General features: G+C 45.7%; 1 protein-coding gene across 1 annotated transcript in view; it reads right to left on the bottom strand.

The window, feature by feature from the left end:
* Nucleotides 1-2,775: 2,775 nt before the first annotated feature.
* The window catches only part of slco3a1a (solute carrier organic anion transporter family member 3A1a), a 43,920-nt gene continuing 25,526 nt past the window's right edge, over nt 2,776-21,169 (bottom strand). Inside the window, exons 3-9 of the mRNA XM_086028787.1 lie at nt 15,426-15,524; nt 15,074-15,352; nt 11,233-11,397; nt 10,865-11,063; nt 8,142-8,286; nt 6,893-7,130; nt 2,776-5,484 (exon numbers count right to left, since the gene is read on the bottom strand). Coding sequence (XP_085884913.1) covers nt 5,135-5,484; nt 6,893-7,130; nt 8,142-8,286; nt 10,865-11,063; nt 11,233-11,397; nt 15,074-15,352; nt 15,426-15,524 — 1,475 coding nt within the window. The 3' untranslated portion in view covers nt 2,776-5,134. The remainder of the gene's footprint in view (nt 5,485-6,892; nt 7,131-8,141; nt 8,287-10,864; nt 11,064-11,232; nt 11,398-15,073; nt 15,353-15,425; nt 15,525-21,169) is intronic.

Genomic DNA, 21,169 nt, shown 5'->3' with positions numbered 1-21,169 from the left:
CCTCCCGCTCCAGGAGAGGGGAAAGATTTCCCTATCCTACGAGGGGGAGGGCTCAGCCCTTTTATCCTAACCCTAACCCCTAACCCTAACCCTAACCCTAACCCTAACCCTAACCCTAACCCTAACCCTAGCTCGTACCATCGAGGAGTAAATGGGGTTCATTAGGATTAGCCAGTGGCTGATCGTGGTTATCATGCCTATACCTAACCCTAACCCTAACCCTAACCCTAACCCTAACCCTAACCCTAACCCCTAACCCTAACCCTAACCCCTAACCCTAACCCTAACCCTAACCCTAACCCTAACCCTAACCCTAACCCTAACCCCTAACCCTAACCCTAACCCTAACCCTAACCCTAACCCTAACCCTAACCCTAACCCTAACCCTTACCCTAACCCTAACCCTAACCCTAACCCTAACCCTAACCCTAACCCTAACCCTAACCCTAACCCTAACCCCTAACCCTAACCCTAACCCTAACCCTAACCCTAACCCTAACCCTAACCCTAACCCTAACCCTAACTCCGGAACCACGGGCCCTAGGACGATGGGACTTTGACCTACCTGGGGTAATTCGCCCGCGCTGAACACGCTGGTCAAGTCCGCATCTCTCTACGACCGTCCGCTCCGGAGATATTGCCGTTTTTCCGGTATAACTCCGGAACCGGAAGTGACGCGGCCACCGAAATGGAAGCACAGCAGCGCACTGGGGAAGTCCACAGGTGGACCGAGTTTCAAGTCTCTAGCTCGTACCATCGAGGAGTAAATGGGGTTCATTAGGATTAGCCAGTGGCTGATCGTGGTTATCATGCCTATACCTAACCCTAACCCTAACCCTAACCCTAACCCTAACCCTAACCCCTAACCCCTAACCCTAACCCTAACCCTAACCCTAACCCTAACCCCTAACCCTAACCCTAACCCTAACCCTAACCCTAACCCTAACCCTAACCCCTAACCCTAACCCTAACCCTAACCCTAACCCTAACCCTAACCCTAACCCTAACCCCTAACCCTAACCCTAACCCTAACCCTAACCCTAACCCTAACCCTAACCCTAACCCTAACCCCTAACCCTAACCCTAACCCTAACCCTAACCCTAACCCTAACCCTAACCCTAACCCTAACCCCTAACCCTAACCCTAACCCTAACCCTAACCCTAACCCTAACCCCTAACCCTAACCCTAACCCTAACCCTAACCCTAACCCTAACCCTAACCTCAATCCTAGTTTCAAACTAATATTAAATCTAATTTCTTAATCCAACCCTAACCCTAATTTCAACCCTACCTTTGATTATATTTGACCCTACTTTCCAATTCTAACTGTTAATCATTTTTTTAAAAAAATCAAAAATACTAAAAATATTATAAAACAGAAAAAAACAAACAAAAAACATATAAAACTGTTAAAATCATAAAAACATAAAATGTTCAAATAAGGTTGATTTAATATAAATATATATGTAATTGCATTTAACTTGATGGTTGGTTATAGCAAAGTTGAATGTTTCATTTTTGTTTGCACTTTTTGTGGACGCCATTATTTCTTTATAAATACATGCACCAGTTTGGTTTTGTTCAGTCTGAATGGTGACATAGAAGAGACAAGGTCTGCAGTTTGTATAGTGTGCTATCAACCTGAAGAAGGCTCTAAATCAGCCGAAACGTTGTTGGGGCACACTAGTTTTTGATTAATCATTTTTTGACTGTTTATGTCTGTTTGTTTCATTTCTTTTCTGTTTATTATTAATTAAATCGATGACCTCCGGGGGTCGCTGAGCATCAGACGACAGCATCATTTTGCAGACACGAATCACTTCGCTCCTCACAGCTTTGTCTTCCACTTGCTCATTAACTCCATGCAACTTCAAGTTCCATCGTCTCGAGGACCTTTCCATGTCGATCATACGTGCCTCTAATATGTTGATATGCTCCTTTTCGCCAATGAGGGTAACTTCGAGCGAGCTGGGATACTCTTCACTTCACTTCACTCGCTTGTTTGCAGACAGCCTCCATTTCACCCCGCATACTTGCAATTTGAGTTGATTCTGAAGCAAGCCTTTCAGTTCATCTGACCTAGCATTGATCAACACTGACAAAGTCGCGACACTGACAAAGTAGCGACGATATCATTGACAGGACCGGCATTTTTACCTCTCTTCGCCGGAGGTTGCTTGTCAGGGGTGATAGGCACAGAGAGGGGTAGCGAAGGGAATTCTTGGTCGCACATCAGCGATATGTTACATTTTTCTCCAACATGGTCATGGCAAGAATCCACCAACATGTTTGCCCCTGTCGCTTTGTCTGTTGCAGTATCGCCACTCGTAGTATTGCCACTTGTAGCATTGCCACTTGCAGCATTAAACACCATCTTCTGACCAGTCCTCCGTTTCACGCTCGCGGGAGTGCTGCTCGCCATAGCGAAAACGCAGCTGCCAGTCACCGGGAGACTCGGTCATCGAACCGGATGTGATTGTGTGGGTGATATGTATACTGTTACCTTTTGCTTTCATTTGAAGTTCTCTTCCTAATTTTTCAAATGCAGGTTGTTTGAATAAAGCTTACCTCACAGTTTATGATTTTGAAGGTTTTTTTTTGTTTTGTTTACTTTGACATATTCAAGTTAAACGTTTTCACTTGTTTCCATTTTTGTTGAAGTATGATATTTTTAAGTGATTACAATTTTCATTGAATACACTTTAAATTAAATGATTAAAAAAAAAACATTTCGGTATGTTTTGTGTATTTATGACATTTATAACAATTGTACTTCACTCATTGAAAAAGTATTTATTTCCGGAGTAAAAGAAATGGCATAGAAAAGGAGTACGAAAAGGTCCAAACCAGAATTGCAGAGGGATCAGTAGCATCGGAAAGAGTCTGATTCTTCACACACCAAGATTAACTACGTCTTGTACAGGCGCGCGGTGCACACGCGCACCCCCAGACACACACACACACACACACACACAATCACACACACACACACAGTTGTTGCTGTTGTGGGTTGTAGCTAGCACAGAACAAATCTGGAACACATTGACTACTCTCACTGCAACCATCTTCTGTGCAACCACACAATCGATATATCTCAATATTGACATCTAGTCGAGCTTTCTGGGCTTCTTCAAGATCAATATATTACTCCTTATCTCTTCTTCAAATACACGCAAAAATATGACTTCAACTCCTAATGCACTCCTCTGCTGTGCAGAGTCCAAAGAACATTTTCATTTGCACAATATACTCCCTTATTGAGACAAATGAGGCTGAATCAACTGGTGTCATACAAACGACACGCTAGTGACAAGCGGTGTAGACGTTGCGCAACTGCTTATCTGTCCGCTCCAAACAGGATTCCAGCACGAGAACTCGAAAGGTTTCAAAAAGCTCCCAGGGGCCACTTGAGTAAAAGGTCCAAGTAGGTTCCGCTCTTCCGACAACATGACTTGGCAACTTCGACGTACAGCGAACAAACACCGTCACTTTTGTCCATTTAGAACCATTGCACAGTGTACACGTCAGGAAGGAGCATGAGGGCCAAAAGGGCAAAGGTTTCCCAAAGACGACCTTCTTAACAGAATGGGAAATGAGCCATTAGGTTAAGAAAACAGTCAGAATAGTATGACAAAAAGGTGGGAACGTGAAGGGAATACGTCAAAAAACGATGGGGAATAAGATGTCATGTTTGGAAAACATAGGAGTTAACAACGTCAGGAGAAAAAGTGGGGCTCGTGGTGACAAGAAATGGTTCTTGTCTGAGGACCAAAAAAAAAAAAAAAAGTGCTGACACAAAGTCAGAATGTTATGGAAATAAAAATTGAGACCAAAGTCGTGACCTTACAAAGAAGTCGGTCAAAATGTATTCATTCATTTTTCAAAATTTTTCTAACATTCCAACTCTATTCTTGTCATATTTCAAATCGAGATTTGTAATTTCAGCTTCATTCCTTGTAAATATTTCAACTCTGTTCTTGTCATTTTCCCGTTGTAATATTTCCACATTATTCTGGCAACAGTTCTTGCCCTGTTCAAACTTGACCGTAAGCATTGAAGCCGTTCTTGTCATATCTCTTGGGGTATTTCATATTGTCATATTTCACATTTGTCCTTGTAATGTTTCTACTTTATTATGGTAGTCTTGAAACTTTATTGTAATACTCCAACCCCGTTCTTGTCATATTTCTTATATTTCATATCATTGTAATATTTCAACATTCTTCTTGTAACATTTGTATTCTTGTAACAGTTCAACTTCATTATTATAATATTTAAAATATATACTTGTTACTTTGTCAACTTTATTGCACAGGTTCTTCCTTCTAAAGCTAGCGCATTCTAATACTCAACTTTATTCTGCTGTTCCAACTAGTTGTGGTGAGATAGCTTTGTACGTGGCCCTGATGCTCCTTGAACACACAGAGCCCTGCACGTCAAACACGCGCACACCCCAAAAAATCACATCTGATTACATCACGCACTTCATTGCAGCCATGACCTGTAAGCCGTACCAATGCGCAAACCGTACGCGACGACCTCGGCTGGGAACATTGGTCGTTATGTCCGCCGAGCGATGACGGTTGCGAACGTCTGGAAATGTTTACCTCGGAAGCTTTCCATGGGAATTATTGGGAATAAATCACGAATTGACTAAGATTAAGCTTGCATTACTTTATTCTATTGGTAGGCATTCATTTCGACACGAAAAAAATGAAGGTTTGTAATGACCTAAAGACGCCACAAGATGGCGTTGATGCACCTGCTTCAACGCCATCTTGTGGGCAATTGTCAGCCTTTGCTTTTGGAATTACCGTTTCTCCCAATTCACTGCAACATACTTCCCAAAATGATGCCACAAGTTGGCGGCAACATAAAACGGCTGAGTTTTACACTGAATAACGTCGAAAAGTTCCTAGTAATAACAATAGAGGAGTCCACAAATACATTCCCAATCTTAACTTCCCATGGAAATTGACCGTCAAACTTTGCGTCAATTCCCCCTTTGCAACCCTGCTAGCATCACACCAGCTAAACCGGAGGACGGGTTGGCCAGCAGCAAGCAGTTCATCGCCGTGAAATCCGACAAAGTTCCTTGGCCGGAGCCATATCCGGCGTCCTCGCGCCAGGTCCTACAAAACCGACTCCATGTTTTCGCAATACTCGTGGTCCCCCAGGTTATATATGAACTGCGTCCTGTCCACTTTGGGAGCCTCGGAGAGCGACGGGTAGAAGTCGCCGGGCGCCACGTTGGCCTCGTGGCTCTTGATGTAGGCGTTGTAGTTGCGGCGGAGGCAGTACCAGGTGCTGGTGTACAGGAGGAAGGCCACCGCCTTGAGGATGATGGCCAGGCTGACGTACAGCCGGCGGTACGACAGGTTGTCGTACAGCAGGCACGCGCCCTTGTCGCCGCAGTCCGAGCTCCAGAACAGGCACGTGGAGTCGATGCCGGCCCCGAAGATCAGGGGCGGTGGGATGAAGCCTGGGGGAACACCAGATGCCTTTTTCTTACTTGGAATTCATGGGAGTCCATTAGAATCAAAACACCAAGTGCCGAGGCAAACCTACATCGTTACTTACGTCCTTTCATGTTTTTCGGGGGGTTTTTTTTTCATTGGAGGGAGTTGATTTGGGCCCGTTCAATTGCAAGCACTTTGAGGGGCGCTAACGAGCTTGAGGCGCGTCTGACCTTCGAGCCGTTTGCTGTAACGTGCACGTGTGCATCTACGGCCAACGGTCACCCGTCTTCCCGGTCTTCGTGGCTTCTGGGCAACTAGCGGGGGAATGCTAGGCGCTCGGCTAACTTGAGCCACACCAGCAATGAGCGCGCCATGTGCGGGAGCCCTCCCGTCAAGCACCGATTGGAGGACCAAAATTTCCCCGCCGCGGGCCACCAATAAGAAAGAAGCACCGGCATGGCGCAGCTCTCTACTAAAGCAGCGTGTGACTGAGAGGCTCCCGGTCACACAAGTGGCTCGAAGGCACAAAGAGCTCTACATTCCCAGCAGAATCAAGTGGAGCGCAGTCAGACAGGCGGCGCGGTCATTGAAGACGCACTACAACGGCCGACAAGGGGGGAACTGCTTTTTTTTGATGGTTTAGAAATACTGACGGAAGACCTTGGGGGGACTTTATATACAGTAAATCGCGTTTCGTGCCAGTTGAGTCGGACTCGCCGACGGACAGTCGTTTAAAAGTCGACCGGCGGACCGGGTACTATTTTTTTCCCCCCGGGAAAAATGACGGACAACGGAAGGAAGGGCGCTGCCCTCGCTGACGACGGACGCTCAATTTTTAGTGAAATGCCCAGCTCTGGTAAATGTGCACTTTGAACAGAAGTCGGAGCGTAATCAACTATGCACAACAAATTGGCTGATGAGTCAGCGTGTTGAGGAAGAAAGGTAGAATGAGATTAAAAAAATCAAAATCCTACAGCTATGTAGCAAGCGCATGTCTGTCAAGTGCAAAGAAATCAGCACGGTGCCGCACACAAAGCCAAAAAGGTTCAACGTATCGTAACGCTGTATGTAGCATATGAAACATTTGGTTGGGACTGCGTATCAACATAGCAATGAAAAAGGGGCAACACGCTTGCTAATAATGCTGCTCTTTGCTTGACTTTGCAAAAGTTAAACGGAGAACACTCGACTCTTGCCGTTTGTCGGGACCAGGCGGGCCCGCATCCGCCCGCCATCCGTTCGCATGCTTCCCTCGTAGCTCCAGTAGCGTTTTCTCGCTTTGGGCAAGGATTCCGCCACATTTCCTTTGGGGACCAAATCCCCGCCACTGACAAGTATCCTGGCTCCTATTGCTTGCAAACTTTGGGCCAAAGTCTGCTCCCCCCCAGGAAGACGGAGAATTGTGCGCAACGAGACACGAGAGGGTCTTACCCAAGAGTCGCAGCAAAAGAAACAAGACGCCAAGAGCGTAGGACTTGAGTTCGGGGGTGACGGTCCTGATGAGGATGATGACGGAGGGCGTCTGGGCCATGGCGCCCACCAGGCTGCACACGCAGATGATGCACAGGAAGATGAGGAAAGCCTCCTGGCAGCCGGCCGTCGGACATTTGCCCGCAACGGCTGTGGCCAATCGGCGCTCGGAGGAGACGCAAGCGCAGCCGCTCAGGTTCTGCGTGCACACAAAAAGAACAACAACAGTTCCGAGATGAGGCGGTCCGGCGCCTGCGCTCGGCTCTGGCTCAACGGAAGGTGCTCCGGACGGGCTCGGGCTCGGGGGCTCGGGGGCTCGGGGGCTCGGGGGCTCGGGGGCTCGGGGGCTCGGGGGCTGCTCGGGGGCTCGGGCTCCCTCAACCGCAGGGGCGACGCCTTTTAGGAAAAGGGGAGGGACTGCGCGCGTTGGATTGCATTCCAGGGAGAAGACGAACTGCGAGCGGACCAGCCGCCTTTGTGCTTCTCCCGAGACGTTACCTTCCAAGAATTGGATTGATTTATTGCTTTCATTTATTTCATTCTTATTCCAATAAATGACTTCAAAAGTAAAAGATACACAATTTATCTGAAAGAACTATGTTAAGCATGTCACCAGTCTGGAATTAAATCCAACTTTTGCAAAGTCGCAAAAAAAAAAGGTCTTTTAATCATCAACACTGTAAAATCAACAATTGCTTTCAGAAAAAGGAGGAGTATATATAATAACGCTTTGTTAAATATGAATCAAATTTGTTTCGTGTAGAATTTGTCAACATCAAATGATATGAAATTGATGAGCTTTCAACACATAATTCACCGTAGTCCAATTATAAAAAATCCCTTGTGGAGAAAAAACGGTATTTTCTGCTTAATTGGGGGATGAATGCAAATGTTCAAGAATGATGCATTCATTTTGCATTTAAAAAATTAAAAAGTCGTTCATGGACGGCAGAAAGTAGCTAACAGTTTTAAAAAATATAGGAACTGTATAGGAAATATAATCTCACATTTTAATGATCCTTTCAATGAAGTTATTGGATTTTGTACTACACTGTTGAACTGCAAAACATGAAATGATATGTAAAAAAGTAATTCAAACAATATTTCGCGACGGAAACATTTCCTGCCATCCAAAGGCTGGCTTTGCATGGCTCGTCAGCGCGACGACAGGTGTGCGTGCACGCGTGACAGTTGGTCATGTGATGAGCACCTGCTCAACGGCGTGCGTGCATCCGGCGAAGCAGGCCGACAGGTAGGTGACGCCGTTGGAGCCGCACACGGGGCTGATGGACGACGTGAAGCAGTTGCACCGATTCATGCACGCCGCTTCGGGCTTCTTGCCCACCTGCAGCGTACTGAACATACACACGCACACACAGAGTGTACACTTACTAGCAGGGATGTTCCATACCATTTTCTTTCAGAGCCATTCCAGTAACAAGGAGTCACTCTGAGTAGTCACCAAGAGTAGAGTAATTCCAAAAGCAAAGAGTAGCAATATTTGCTGTACTTTCAATACATCAAATTGTATTTACCACAAGGACTAGAAATTCAGAACAAAGACTTTTCTTTCTGACGCAGATGATTCGCTTATGAGTCAAACTGCTGCAGTGTCACGCCAACTACTGCCGAGGAGAATTTACTCAATGGCAGATTATGATGATTATTATTATTTTATGCCTTAAAGTGGAAGTCAAGCCAAACACATTTTTTTCCAATATGTTCTGTGCAGGCCCACTAGTTGAGACGAGGCATTCCGATGAATATTGCATTTGCGGAATATGAGTTACGCAGCAAAATGCATCCGTTTTTGTCCGTCTCAGGAGGCGGCCATTTTGTCACTTGCCGTCAACTGAAAATGGGTTGGCCCTGAGCAACTGTGATGTCATTTTCAGTCGACACAATTGACAAACTGGCCGCCCCCTGGGATGGCTAAAAAGGGCTGGATTTTGCTGCTTAACACATATTCCACAAACCCAATATTAAAACAGAATGCCGCTTTTTGACTAGCGGGCCTGCATAGAACATATTCCTGTCAAGAAAATGTGGGGGTTGACTTTCGATTTAAAGGGATACTTAACAAGTTTTGCAATTTCCAGCAGTAAATCAAATATTTTATCCATAATGAATTTGATAACGTCATCATGTTGCAGGTACAATTAAAACCTTTAAAAATGCCATTTTCAGCCAACAGCGAGTGGCAAAATGTGTTATTAGAGGTGTCCACTGTACATGAAAAATAATGGGATCATCAATTCATTACAGCCAAAGTGTAACATTTTTACTGCTAGAAACTGCAAAGTGAGTAAAGTATCCCTTCAGTAGGAGTGGCCTCCACGAGTACCCGATCCCTGAAAATAAGGTATCGGTGAATGGTACTCGCCCATCCCTACTTAAAGACCGACTGGCCACCAAGGTTATTATAGTGAAGAAAAACAAAATAACTCAAACTGAACATTGAAAAAAAAAACATTTTGTTAACTAAATCCAATAAAAACCACAACCAATTGAAGCTATAGCTCATGTTGTAAAACAAACTATAGTTGTAAGAAAATGTTCTTTGTTTTCATCTTTGAGCTTTAGGGGTTCATTTGCAATCTAGTTCTTTTGGTATGGTTGTACATACGTACACAAGAAGGGAGGTCAAACTGTTGTTTGAGAAATGGAGCTTGCTTGGCTTTATGGCGCAAATAGCAAAAAAAAAAAAAAACAAACAAAAAAAAAAAAACAATTTTTAAAAAGCCATGAGCAAGCGCCCTGCCTCGCCCAAAAGGAGTTTGCAATTATGTCGAGATGCCACAAATTGGCTGCAAAGCACTTCGACCAGAGATCATAAGAGAGGGCTTGCGTGATGACAATGCAAAAAAAGAATGGGCAAAGCATCAACACCGCACACATTTTTTTGCGAGGGAACGCATTTTGTTTTAAATGCGCGCTGACGTACTTCCGGGTCAGTTTGGCAGCTAGCCTAGCCTAGCCTCTAATGCGCGGCTGTTTGAGAGACGACAGTCGTCGGAGACGGCAAGGATAATGGAGGAGGAGGACGACTTGGAGGTCGAGAGATGTCCTCTATTGTTCAGCACTCGCTTCAGATGCCTTTCGCTTGTTTTGGAAACCGTGCTTAGTATCAAAACCTGATTTTATGTCGTTGTATTTCAAGTGAATTTCAAAGCAACTCAATTAAACTCGCCCACGGCTGAAAACGCTCCCTTGGTTGCTTCTGTTTACCCGGAAAATGACCCGTCCATAAACGCTCATTTAAAAAAAAAATACAAATGAAAAAAAGTTCACTTGCAGAAAAAATCTTTGCATTATCTCGCAATCTCTGCGAGGGAATGCAAATGTTGTTTTTTTTTTACTTCCATGTCACCGTAGGGGCTCTGTACCTTTGTATGTCAGGGAGGAGTTGTTCCAATTCAGCTCATCTGTCAGCTATTCATTTCTTTTGAAGGCTAATGGACGATGAGCTCAAAGTAATATGAAGCTCTATTTACAACTTGAAACTATGAGTGGAGCAAGTTATGAGGAATTTTTAGTGGGAACAGCAATTCCTCACTTTTTTGGACGGCTGGGCTCAGTCCCCATCTACCACAAATATTTGAGTGTCATGAGGAACAACGTTCATTCGGGATGATGTACGTGACACGGACCACAATATAAATATATATAGAATATAATCAATATAAACTGAGAGTGAAGGAAAAGCCCTTTCCTAAAATGAGGGGAAACGGCTAACGTTCAGGAAAAAGGTGCTTATGACGGGACCATGATGCCATTTGATACCAAGGGACAGGCTTCTTCTTTCTTTGGTAGTTGTTTTCTTTCTTTTACATTTCATGTTCGTCCATTTGAGGAGAATGCCACATTGGAGGAAATGTGTGGAATAAGTAAAGACTGTTGGGAGAAGGGGGCGCGGATTTTGTCTGGCCTTACTTGTTGCCGTACATGACGGTGACGCCCGCCACCGAGCCTGTGTTGCAGCCCAGGAAGAGGAAGGAGACGTAGCAGGCGGTGGAGATCAGGTTGACCAGCATGGCCATGCGGATGGCTCCCAGCGCCGACAGGTTGAGCTTCTTCACCAGAAGGCCTCCCATGAAGATGCCCAGGCAGGCGCACGGGATGGCCGTCATACCTGCCGACCCATCACTTTGGTTACACGAGAGAGAGTGCGGCTCAACTTTATGGTTCATTCATTTGGTTGTTGCGGTTTTTTTATTTATTTATTTTCATTTTTATTTTGGCACTTGTACGATAAGGTGGGCGAGGCATTGTGCTTTTTGCCTTCTACGGCACGTGCGGACCTAGCAGCTGGTTGGCCGAGGTGGTGGTGAGGTTGAACTGTTGCTCCAGGTATTTGCCCAAAAAGGCGGCAAAGCCAGCTACGACGGCGATTTCCATGCAGGCGGCCAGGATGATGCAGGTGAAGACCGGATTGGACAGCAGGTGTTTGGTCACCTTGGGGATCACTGTGGGCCAAAGGCACAACAATCGCACGCCAATGAGAGCTTGCTTGGCAAAGCCACAAAACGCAAGCCTTGTGGGGCCCCCGGGGGCAGTACGCAAGCAACGCAAGCCTTGTGGGGCCCCCGGGGGCAGTACGCAAGCCGCAATAACTAGCAAGGCCACGGCATGGACCTCGCGGTGCAATCATTATCACGATATTGTGGCGAGGTTGGCGATATATCAAAACCTTACGCTACTGTGGAAAAACACACCACGTTGTAAGAAAAAAATACATAAATCATATGACAAAAGCAAAATCACAATATTCTGTTTTTGTACATCACGGCATTGACAAAGAAACAAGCTTGGCCGCTCTTTTTCCTGTCAGCGCAAAGTATCACGGTCTACGCAGTTGACGGAGATGTTGCAAAATATTTGCTGGGATGACTGATGTATGGGACCTTTTATTGGTCAGAACATCGTGTTGTTCATGTGAGCAATGATCGGTTTCATTTCGGTTTCATTTGCTTGTGTGGGACTGTATATGGTTTCTGTAGAAGAGGAAATACAAATAAAATATACAGCATGTAAGTCTCTAGACAATGCTAATTAGCTGTGGTCCAAATTCTACATATAGTTCAAATAGTACAGTTAACATTCGCCTCAATATGTATAAATGACCTACAGTGACCTACCACCTAAAATTGAGGCATTTACTTGCCAATGCACGCACACACTGTGAATCGGGTCAATTTGGGGAGGAAGTCAAATGTGTGACGTTCCCCTTCGTCTGGCCATTAGCGTGGGTCTTAAATGTACCGTTGGTGGCCAAAATGTGCACGACATCAAACTGCACTAGTGAACGGAAAACAACTCGGGCTTTTGAACTTGCTGCTCTTAATATATTGACATGACGATGACGATACAGCGTGACAATTTCAATATAGCGATATCGCCGTTCTCGTTACATCCCTGGTTTCAGGCCTTTCGGACTGGAGTAATATGTTCTGATCACTTCGATGTGGCCAGTATTCTGAATGAGCGACAGCCGCTTGATGCTCTTTGGAGGGAGTCCAGAAGACCGTTACAATGCATGTACATCATTTATCGACCTAAATATCATATGTACCGTACACAAACCCAAACGGAGCCTAAACACGTGCTTGTGACAACTTTGCAGGCTCTGTGCGGACTTCATTTCTGTCTGATGTCTTCAAAAAGGGACTGCAGACGTTTGACCTTCCCACGGGTGCTATGTGGCGGTCTCCTCCTTCGTTCACTTGAGCGAGGGGGAAGTGCTTTTGCAAGTTTTGCCACATGCGGAAGTAGGCTGCACATCTGGCGGACTGCTTTTATGCTTTCGGTTTTCTTGCCACTCCTAGTTTAGCGTGGCCACAGGCAGGCCGCTTAAAAGGGGCATGTGGTATCGAGCTACGTTTTTCTCGACGTCGGGTAGCAAACATAAGCAAGGTCGCAGGTAAAACGTGGAGGCCTGGATTTCCTGAGATCAGGCCAGTCTCCATACAAACCTAGGCTTGGAGTGGGTAACAGCACCGTGGGGGCGCTACACTATGACGTAAAGGGAAACAGAAGGAGTGAATAGAGACCGATTATTCATTCATTCTCCTTTTCTGTTTTGAACAAAAAAAGCACAGAGTTATTGAAGGGGCCTTTGGAACGACTATTTTAGTGGGGCTGAAGCCATGGCAAACAACTGTTGCCACACACCTATGGACAATTTTGAACCTGACATGCGCGCTTTTTGGAATTTGAAGGACAACGAGAGCACACACGCACGCACGCGCGCGCACCCCGGCACACACACCCCCACACCCCCACACAGACACACACGCACACACCCTAATTGCACAAGGGTGGGCTGGAGCTGAGATTTGAACCCAGACCCTCTCGACTGTGGGGCAGACGTGCTGAACACAATTCCACTAGTGGTGCTGCTGCACAGACTATAAGTGCAAATAATGCAGTGAAAACGACCAGTTCGTGGTTTCCCGTTTCAACTCTTTGTTTTTGTTCCATCGACTCCACGACAGTCTGGTAAATGTTTGCAGGTTTCCTTCAACAGAATCGTGCACTAGGTGCCAAAAAGGTTTTATTGGAGGATTGGACCTGTTTTTTTATTGGAGGATTGGACCTGTTTTTTTGACTGGATTCACGTGCTTTAGGCTGAAATTGGTTGAATTACACGTCATTGTCTAGACATCAACAAAAGACAGAAGCAACTCCAAAGTGAAGGTATACAGTTGATAAACGAGTTCTCGATGATGCACCTTCTGTCTGAATTTTTCTCTTGTGAGTATTTGTTTAGCAGTACCCAAAGAAAGACAATGCTGAAAATGTTCCACAGAAACTGGCTGAAAAAATTTCCTACACGCATGTCCACCAAGCAGACGGAACATTTTTTTACGGATGGCGTGATCCATTTCAGGCCATTTCTGTCCAACCTTTTCAGCATCCTGTGTTCCAGCGCTGGAAAGAAAGACATTCCAAAGAAATCCATACAGAAGGTCAAGCACACGGGCAAAAAGCTAAGTGAATATGAATTGAGGCTGCTGTACTGTAGCCTTGTGCACAGCTTGAACACTTGCACTGTGCTTAAATGGAGGGACAAAAAAAAAAAACGGTACTTAAATAGATTCAATTCAAGTGTATCGCTCAAAAGTTGTACCTAAATCAATGGCGAAAGATGAAATACAACTTGATAGCCAAATACAGTGATCCCCCATTTATTGCTGTTAACGGGGACCGAAACCCGGCGCGATAGGTGAAAAACTGCAAAGTAGAGTCGGACTTAGAATGATTAGGATTGTTATTATTACATTGGGGGGAATTATGCCTCTGTTACGCTGTTGCGAACCCCACACACGGTTCCCACACTTATAAATAATGAATATACAATAAATGTAACTTTAAAAATGAAACATGAAGAATAAATACCAAGCTGCAGGTTGTGAGAGGAATTGCGCTTCAACCGCGGCAGCGTGATCGTCACATTTGAATAACGTTCGGAGTTTCCGAACCTAACGTTGTTCGTTTCGTCGTCATTGTCGCGCTGAGCACATTCGCGCTTGCAGGGTGGCCGAGCGGCGCGCTCTGCCCGCTGCACGTAGACGTAGCCGCCGAACGGCACATTTGAATAACGTTACGAGTTTGCAATCAGAAAAATTGTTCAAAAGTGCTGTTACGTTTGTGTTAGCGCGGACGAGGCTAGCCAGAGGCTGCAATGTTGCACAGCCATTAGCTGACGGGATAAATCCACTTGTGCTCTAGTTGGTCGATCTCGCGCCGGGAACCGTTCGCGCGCCTTTTATGAGTGCCCGCGGGTATGTACAAAGCCTCCGAGTCAACTCATATATTTGAAACAACGCGTCTTTCCGCAATACAGCTGCCGATGTGGCTGTGTTGTTTCATTTTTAATTTGTTACCAATGCTTCGGAAAAATGCGCAATGCACTGAGGGCGCGAAGGTTGAAGCGCAAAGCGGCGAGGGATCACTGTACAACTAAAGTGAAGCGAGCAAATGTACTGGACCGGATTCCAAAAACAGTCATCCCGAGTTGAAGCATCGAATGTAGTTTGTGCTACCGCCGGCTTGGCCTTAGCCTGCGTCGTCCTCTGAGCGCAGCATGAAAAAGTGGTGCGCTGCTGCAAAGCGTGTGCCGCGGAGCTGCAGAAGGCTCACCCCTGAGTTGCTGGCAGCAGGTGGGGCCGTCGGCCTGCCGGCGGCCACTCGACGCGGCGCCGTTGCTGGGCTTGGGAGCCTCCGAGTTTGGGCCGGGAGGAGCGGGAGGAAGCATGGCCCGCTCGCTGTCCGGAGCCTCGTCTCCGTCCTTGGCGGGCAACGACTGAGGGAAGCCGAACATCAGCAGCGCCGAGCAGAAGAGTAGGGCGCCGCACAGGAGGAAGCCCACCCACCAGGCGCCGATCCAGCGCGGGTCTTCCGGGGTGATGCCCAGCTTGTCTGCCAAACACACGCCGCCCGGGTCACGTCCGGTACGTCTCCGGACGCGCGCACGCGGAATGAGGCAACTCACCGGTGTCAATGAAGATGGCGTCCACGTAGAACTTGGTGCAGACCGAGCCCAGGATGAAGCCACAGGCGGGCCCAAACACCAGAGTGGAAAAGAGGATCCCTGCACACAAAGAGGCCACACGCCACATTGGAAAGGAGACAGAAGACGCAAAAGATGCACCGCTAGGATGTCACTTCCCAGTGGCAAAAACTCAAATTGTACCGGGAGCGGGCAAACCAGGAGCCATTTGAAAACGTCCTTTTCATAAGCCGCTGTAACATTATGCAGCTCAAGTGCCAACATTGCACTTCACGGAAAATAAGAACCCTTGTTTCAGATCAAAACTATTGCACAGCAGCACAATCTGTGTTCTGAACACTGCCCCTCAGTCTTTAAGATTCCCACTTTATTTGGTACGGTCTGATGCGTCCGTTCAGACCTGTGCACAAATGTGTGTAAATTGCAAAGGATTTTACAGAGCAACTGTGGTCTGTAAATTGCAGGTGTAAATTAAAACACCACTTCAAAACATACATGCATGACGTTATTGAGAGTCTGCCCATTCCTTCAGAAATTTCAGATTGCTCATATTCTTTGAAACAATTTGCAAATAGGGAAGTACTGGTGAATATTTCTGAAACGCACTTTGGAATTTGCAACGACATTGGAATGAAAAAAGTGAACAAAACTAAACAAACACAAATTACAATGTCTTTTCTTGACGGGATTAAGAATGAAAAATGGAGTTAAGCACATGATTTCCCTGGCAAGGACGACACCCGGCCAAAGCCGTGGGCTCCACTTGCAATGGACAACTGCGGCCAAATCCATTTTGCCCTCGCAGGCGGCTGTGGTCCCGTTACTGCACAAGCGCACGCCAAAGCCCTTTCGTATCATGTCAGCTCTCCTCCTGGGGGAGAACGTCAGACGTAATTCAATAACAGAGACCAGCTCTTGTCTTTTTGCCTCCGTCTAATTTGTTTAGAGAGCAATAGAACAAGGCTGGGAAAGTGAGTGCCCACCAGGCTTTCCCTTTCCGGACTTGAAAGACCACACAGACGCAGGCACTATTGTTTCAAACTAACAGGAAAGTCCACAGTCACACTTCCAAAAAAAAAACAAAACCCATGAGCTGTATTTTGTTGTTTGGCCATTTCTAACGCATTCCAGAAAACATCATGGGAAATGTCCAACCTACTACTTGGTCAAGTTCATTGGAACAAGCTCTGAGAAGAGATGTACTCAGTCTGGAAAGAGATCCCAATAGGAGATCTGTTGTCTTATCAGGAAAGTGTCCACATGCTACTGGGACCCATGCAGGCCCAAGGACGATGAGACGATGATTTTGTCACTGTCATTGTGCTCATTGCTTACAGATATGGGATATTTAGTCCAACGTCCTAGCATTTAGTCCAAACCGCTGCTTTGTTATGTCCACGGCAGGTGTCTGGATTACATTTGCTTGCGGGCTAATGCTAGCTTGCCAGGCAATTTCCAGTAGCTCGCCAAGGAGTCCAAAATACAATAGCACGCATTGGACTTGTCACTTGGTAGAACAGATCTAAGATGCCGTCCGGTGACCGCTCTCTGACTCGGCTGGCGATAAAAGAGTCAAAAAGCCCCGTCCCAAAGCAGCGCCGCCTGTCCCGTTTACTAACCCGAGGCCAGCGCAGCAACAGAAGCGTCAGTGAAAGTAGCGCACATCTTGAGCCCGGATTCAAACCCGCACCATCAGGCCTGGGAGGCAGAACTGCTCACCACTAACCGCCCGCTACAGCAAGTCATTTGGTATTCGAGATAGCATTCAAATTCTTGGATGTCAAAAGCGCCAAGTGGCATATTTCCAACTACACGGCAGTCTAAAATGTGGCAAGGCAGCAAGGCATCTCCATTATGCAAAGAGGGCCACCATTGTGAGGCTTTGGGAGAATATAAAACCTAGTGAAAAGTCCATGTCATGCAAAGCTCCACAGAACTTATCGTGCTTTTTAAAAGTCCCAAAAGTTTAGTGACTTAAGAGTGCCAATGACTGAAAAATAAGTGCATTATGTCCGCTCTGTCCAGCTGCGGTTCATTTTGCGTTCTCACTGTACAAAGCCAATTCCTTCATCGCCTCCGGCTCCAATAATCCTGCTCACGTTGGCTCGGTAATCCCCCGAGTGGGATAAGACACGGCAGCCTGTGCCACGTTGACAAGGGACTGCACCGAACCGAGGGGGCCCGCTTTATCGTTGCAAAGGATAACGAGCAGTGTCACGCCTAAATGTCAAAAGGACAACTGGATGCTACAAGAAAGAGCAGTCAGGGCACAGATGTCACCAAATGGCCGTGTTGTGTCTGCAAAAGCTAAAGGCCATCATCATCTCTTGCTCCTCCACCCTCACATGGGGTCGGAACTTGAGAGGAATGTGACCGGGACTGGAAGGCCACACACTTCCCTAATGTCCACTACCGTGTAGCAACAACTGACAGTTACGCACAAAAGTCAACTGAAAAAAATGCCGCTCAACCGGAACAACTAACTTCCTTCTTAACGTAGCAAATAATCCAATTGAAAGCCAAACGGAATAGATCCCCTACCTGTTTGGTCGTGCCTGGACTCGCGTCCAAATTCAGCACTCACTATTGTCGTTCGCGCTAACGAGAGAGTCCTGAATCCACTGGAGGCAGTCCCAAAAATGACAAATCAAATTTGAGCCAAATATGAAATAGTCAATGGAGTGCGCTTCATCTTGATCATACGTTTCCAAAGCCAGATTCACGCGTTCAAACGGATACGAATTTTCACAACTATAAGGCGCACTTAAAAGTCGAAAAAACGCATCCGGGCCAACCACATCACCAACATGGACGAAGTGCCGCTCACTTACGACATCCCGGTGAACCACACTATGGGGAAGAAGGGGGCCAGCGCGGTAGCAATACCACAACGGGGCACGAGAAGTCGGTTTTTACTGTTGTGCTTGGTTGCCATGGTAATGGACAGAAACTGCCACCTATGGTGATTTTTAAGCAGAAGACGCTGCCTAAAGAAGAGTTTCTGGCAAGACAAGGTTAGCCAAGTGTTCACTAGCATGTTTTCAGTAACAGCTGCATTATTGTATTGTCTTGAACTTCTCAAAAATAAAGCTCTTGTGAAAAATAATACTAGATAATAATGCAAAGAAAATGTATTAAAATAAATACTGGTTAAAAACAGCCCTTTGAGTAATCCACGGTAAAGTTCACAAATAGAAAAATTTCATGAAATTGAAGAACAGAGAAGTTCATGCGATTGGTCCAAAAATAAATCCTTCTATTTTTTATTTTTTTGTTAAGAATCCTAATTGTGAATCGTTAGGAACCAGAATCGAATCAAAACATCGGAACCGGAATTGTCCAAATCCAAACGATGCCCAACCCTACCTGCTACTGTTTTGGATAGCCAATAACTGAAAGTGTTTTAATTTATTTTATTTTATTTTTTTATTGTTATTATCTGTGACTCGTTGGTTTGCCTTAATAGATAAACATGTGGGTCTAGATACTCAGACAACTTACAGATTTTGTTGTCAATTTATGTGACTGTAAGGTGTGGGTGTTATTCTTTTTCACTCCCTCAAACAACTTGAAAATGATGTGCCATTGGTGTTGCACAGTATGGTTATTTCTTTGCACTAGTTCAGACAATTTACAGATTAATAATTGTTGGGTTTTTTTGTGTGTGTTTTGTTCTTTGCACTACTTCTTCCTTTGTTTTACACTACCCCCGGCTCAGACAACTTAAAATGTGTCATTGGTTCCAGGCATTGACTGTACAGAGGGTTGTCGAACTCAAATACTGAAGTTGTACTATTTTTTTGCACTACCTCTTAAAAAAACTATTGTATTAATGATAATTTTATGTTTTTGGCGATAAAAGTTTTACAGTAAAAAAAAAAAAAAAAAGCCTGTGCTTTAATTTGTTCCGTGTGGTATCGAAATGGTATCGAGTATCGATACTGAACTGGGTATCGGTATCGAAGTTGAAATTCTAGTATCGTGACAAGCCTACTTGCTAGCATATGATTTAGCATGCATGCATGCTACAGTGTGTTTTAAGCTATTGTATGTTTTACCATGCCTGCGCCCAATAATACGGCGCACCTTATGTATGTGTCAAATACAGAAATAGCACCCGTAACTGAGACTCCTTCGCCTTTTAATAAGGTGCGCCTTTTGGTCGTGAAAATACGGTAGCCTACACTGGCCGTTGACACGGCGTATCAATCCAGGGAAAGGTTTGCTTTTGCGGTGTCAGATAACTTCCTTTCATCCTAACCCTATAAAACCCTGTGCATTGTTATCGCGCCAAATAATACGGTGCGCCCAACGGTCCGTAAAATACGGTACTGTCAAACTCAAATACAAAATAAAACAGGATCGGAAGGGCACAGGCGGACTGATGGAAGTTAGGATCGATTTTGCGGTCATTGTAAGCCTACAAAGAGCTGCTACTTTAACAGACAGTTCAGCTACACAAAGCAAGTATACAGCACCACTCACACGCATATGTACACTGTATTCTCTCTGCTCGGTGGGAACAACAAATATGACATGAGTTCATTTAGGGACTTTCTGCGCGGGAGAACGTGGTACTACACAGAAGGTGCGCAACGCTAAATTCAGACTTCCAAAAAAGCAAGAACAACACATACATTTTCCAACCACTTAATCTGCAATATGGCATGGGTTGGCTGTAAAAATCCTGACCTGGTTCCAAATGTACTTCCTGGTACTGAACACGAGCAAATGGCACAGCTAATTAAGACACCTACACAAGAATGAGCTTGCGTGAGCTGCCTGTTGGAACAAAACACAAGCACAGAGTGTGACATGAACATCAGTTCTCATGACAATGACTTCACAGTTATGTCAACGCTCGCACAAACCAACAGGCAAAAGTCATGCGAACGTGGCGGCGTCAAGTCAATTTGGATGAGACTAATGGCCTGAGATTAATGGCTGATCTATGAGGATGCTCTGAAGGCATGAGGCAGCAGCTTTCACTTGGGATGTGACAGCCGCCTTGTTCCAAGCGGCTTTCAGGTTCCTTGTCACTCTTCCAGGGAGAACGTGTTTAGATTCGTTACACTAAAACTAATCGAAAGTATTTGGAAGCACAGGACTAGCTAGAAATTATTGAATTAAATAATACAACTTCAAAAAATGTAAATGGGCTCTCACTTGTATAGCGCTTTTCTACCTTCGGTACTCAAAGTGCTGCACACTGTATCTCATGTACCTACTGATGACGTAGCATCAGGAGCAACTGGGGGTTCAGTGTCTAGCACAATGGCCAGGGATCGAACAGACAACCTCTTGGTTGGCAAACGACCACTCTAACACTGAGCCATGCCGCCCCTGAAAAAGACGGAAGTGGATTTTCATCCATCAGTGTAATTAACTAACCTGGTCAAGTCTCGATGGATCTCACAGTTCATCGTTGACGGACGCCCGTTTTGCTGATGAGAGACGGAAAGCCGAATACCTTCAATGTTCCAATCTTGTTTCAGTGCTGGGCACTTCGCTAAATTCGCGGTCCGTTTATCGCCTTCCGCCTGCAGCCAGGGTACCCTTCTGCCATTCGCCGTTTTGTCCGGTCTGATCAAATAGTAATCGCCTATTGGCCGGTCCGACTACCATGTTAAATGGGCTTCCGTTCATGTTTCAGACTACCAACTTCGGCAAACTAAAATTTCCCCCCCCCAAAAATGATGATAGCCATTGTTTTCATTCTTTAAATA

The sequence above is a fragment of the Filicampus tigris genome, chromosome 4 (assembly GCF_054856515.1).
Source record: "Filicampus tigris isolate MCC_2025a chromosome 4, RoL_Ftig_1.0, whole genome shotgun sequence".
Taxonomy (NCBI): Eukaryota; Metazoa; Chordata; class Actinopteri; order Syngnathiformes; family Syngnathidae; genus Filicampus; species Filicampus tigris.
The sequence above is the reverse complement of the archived record's forward strand: the minus strand, read 5'-3'. Positions and strand labels throughout refer to the sequence as shown.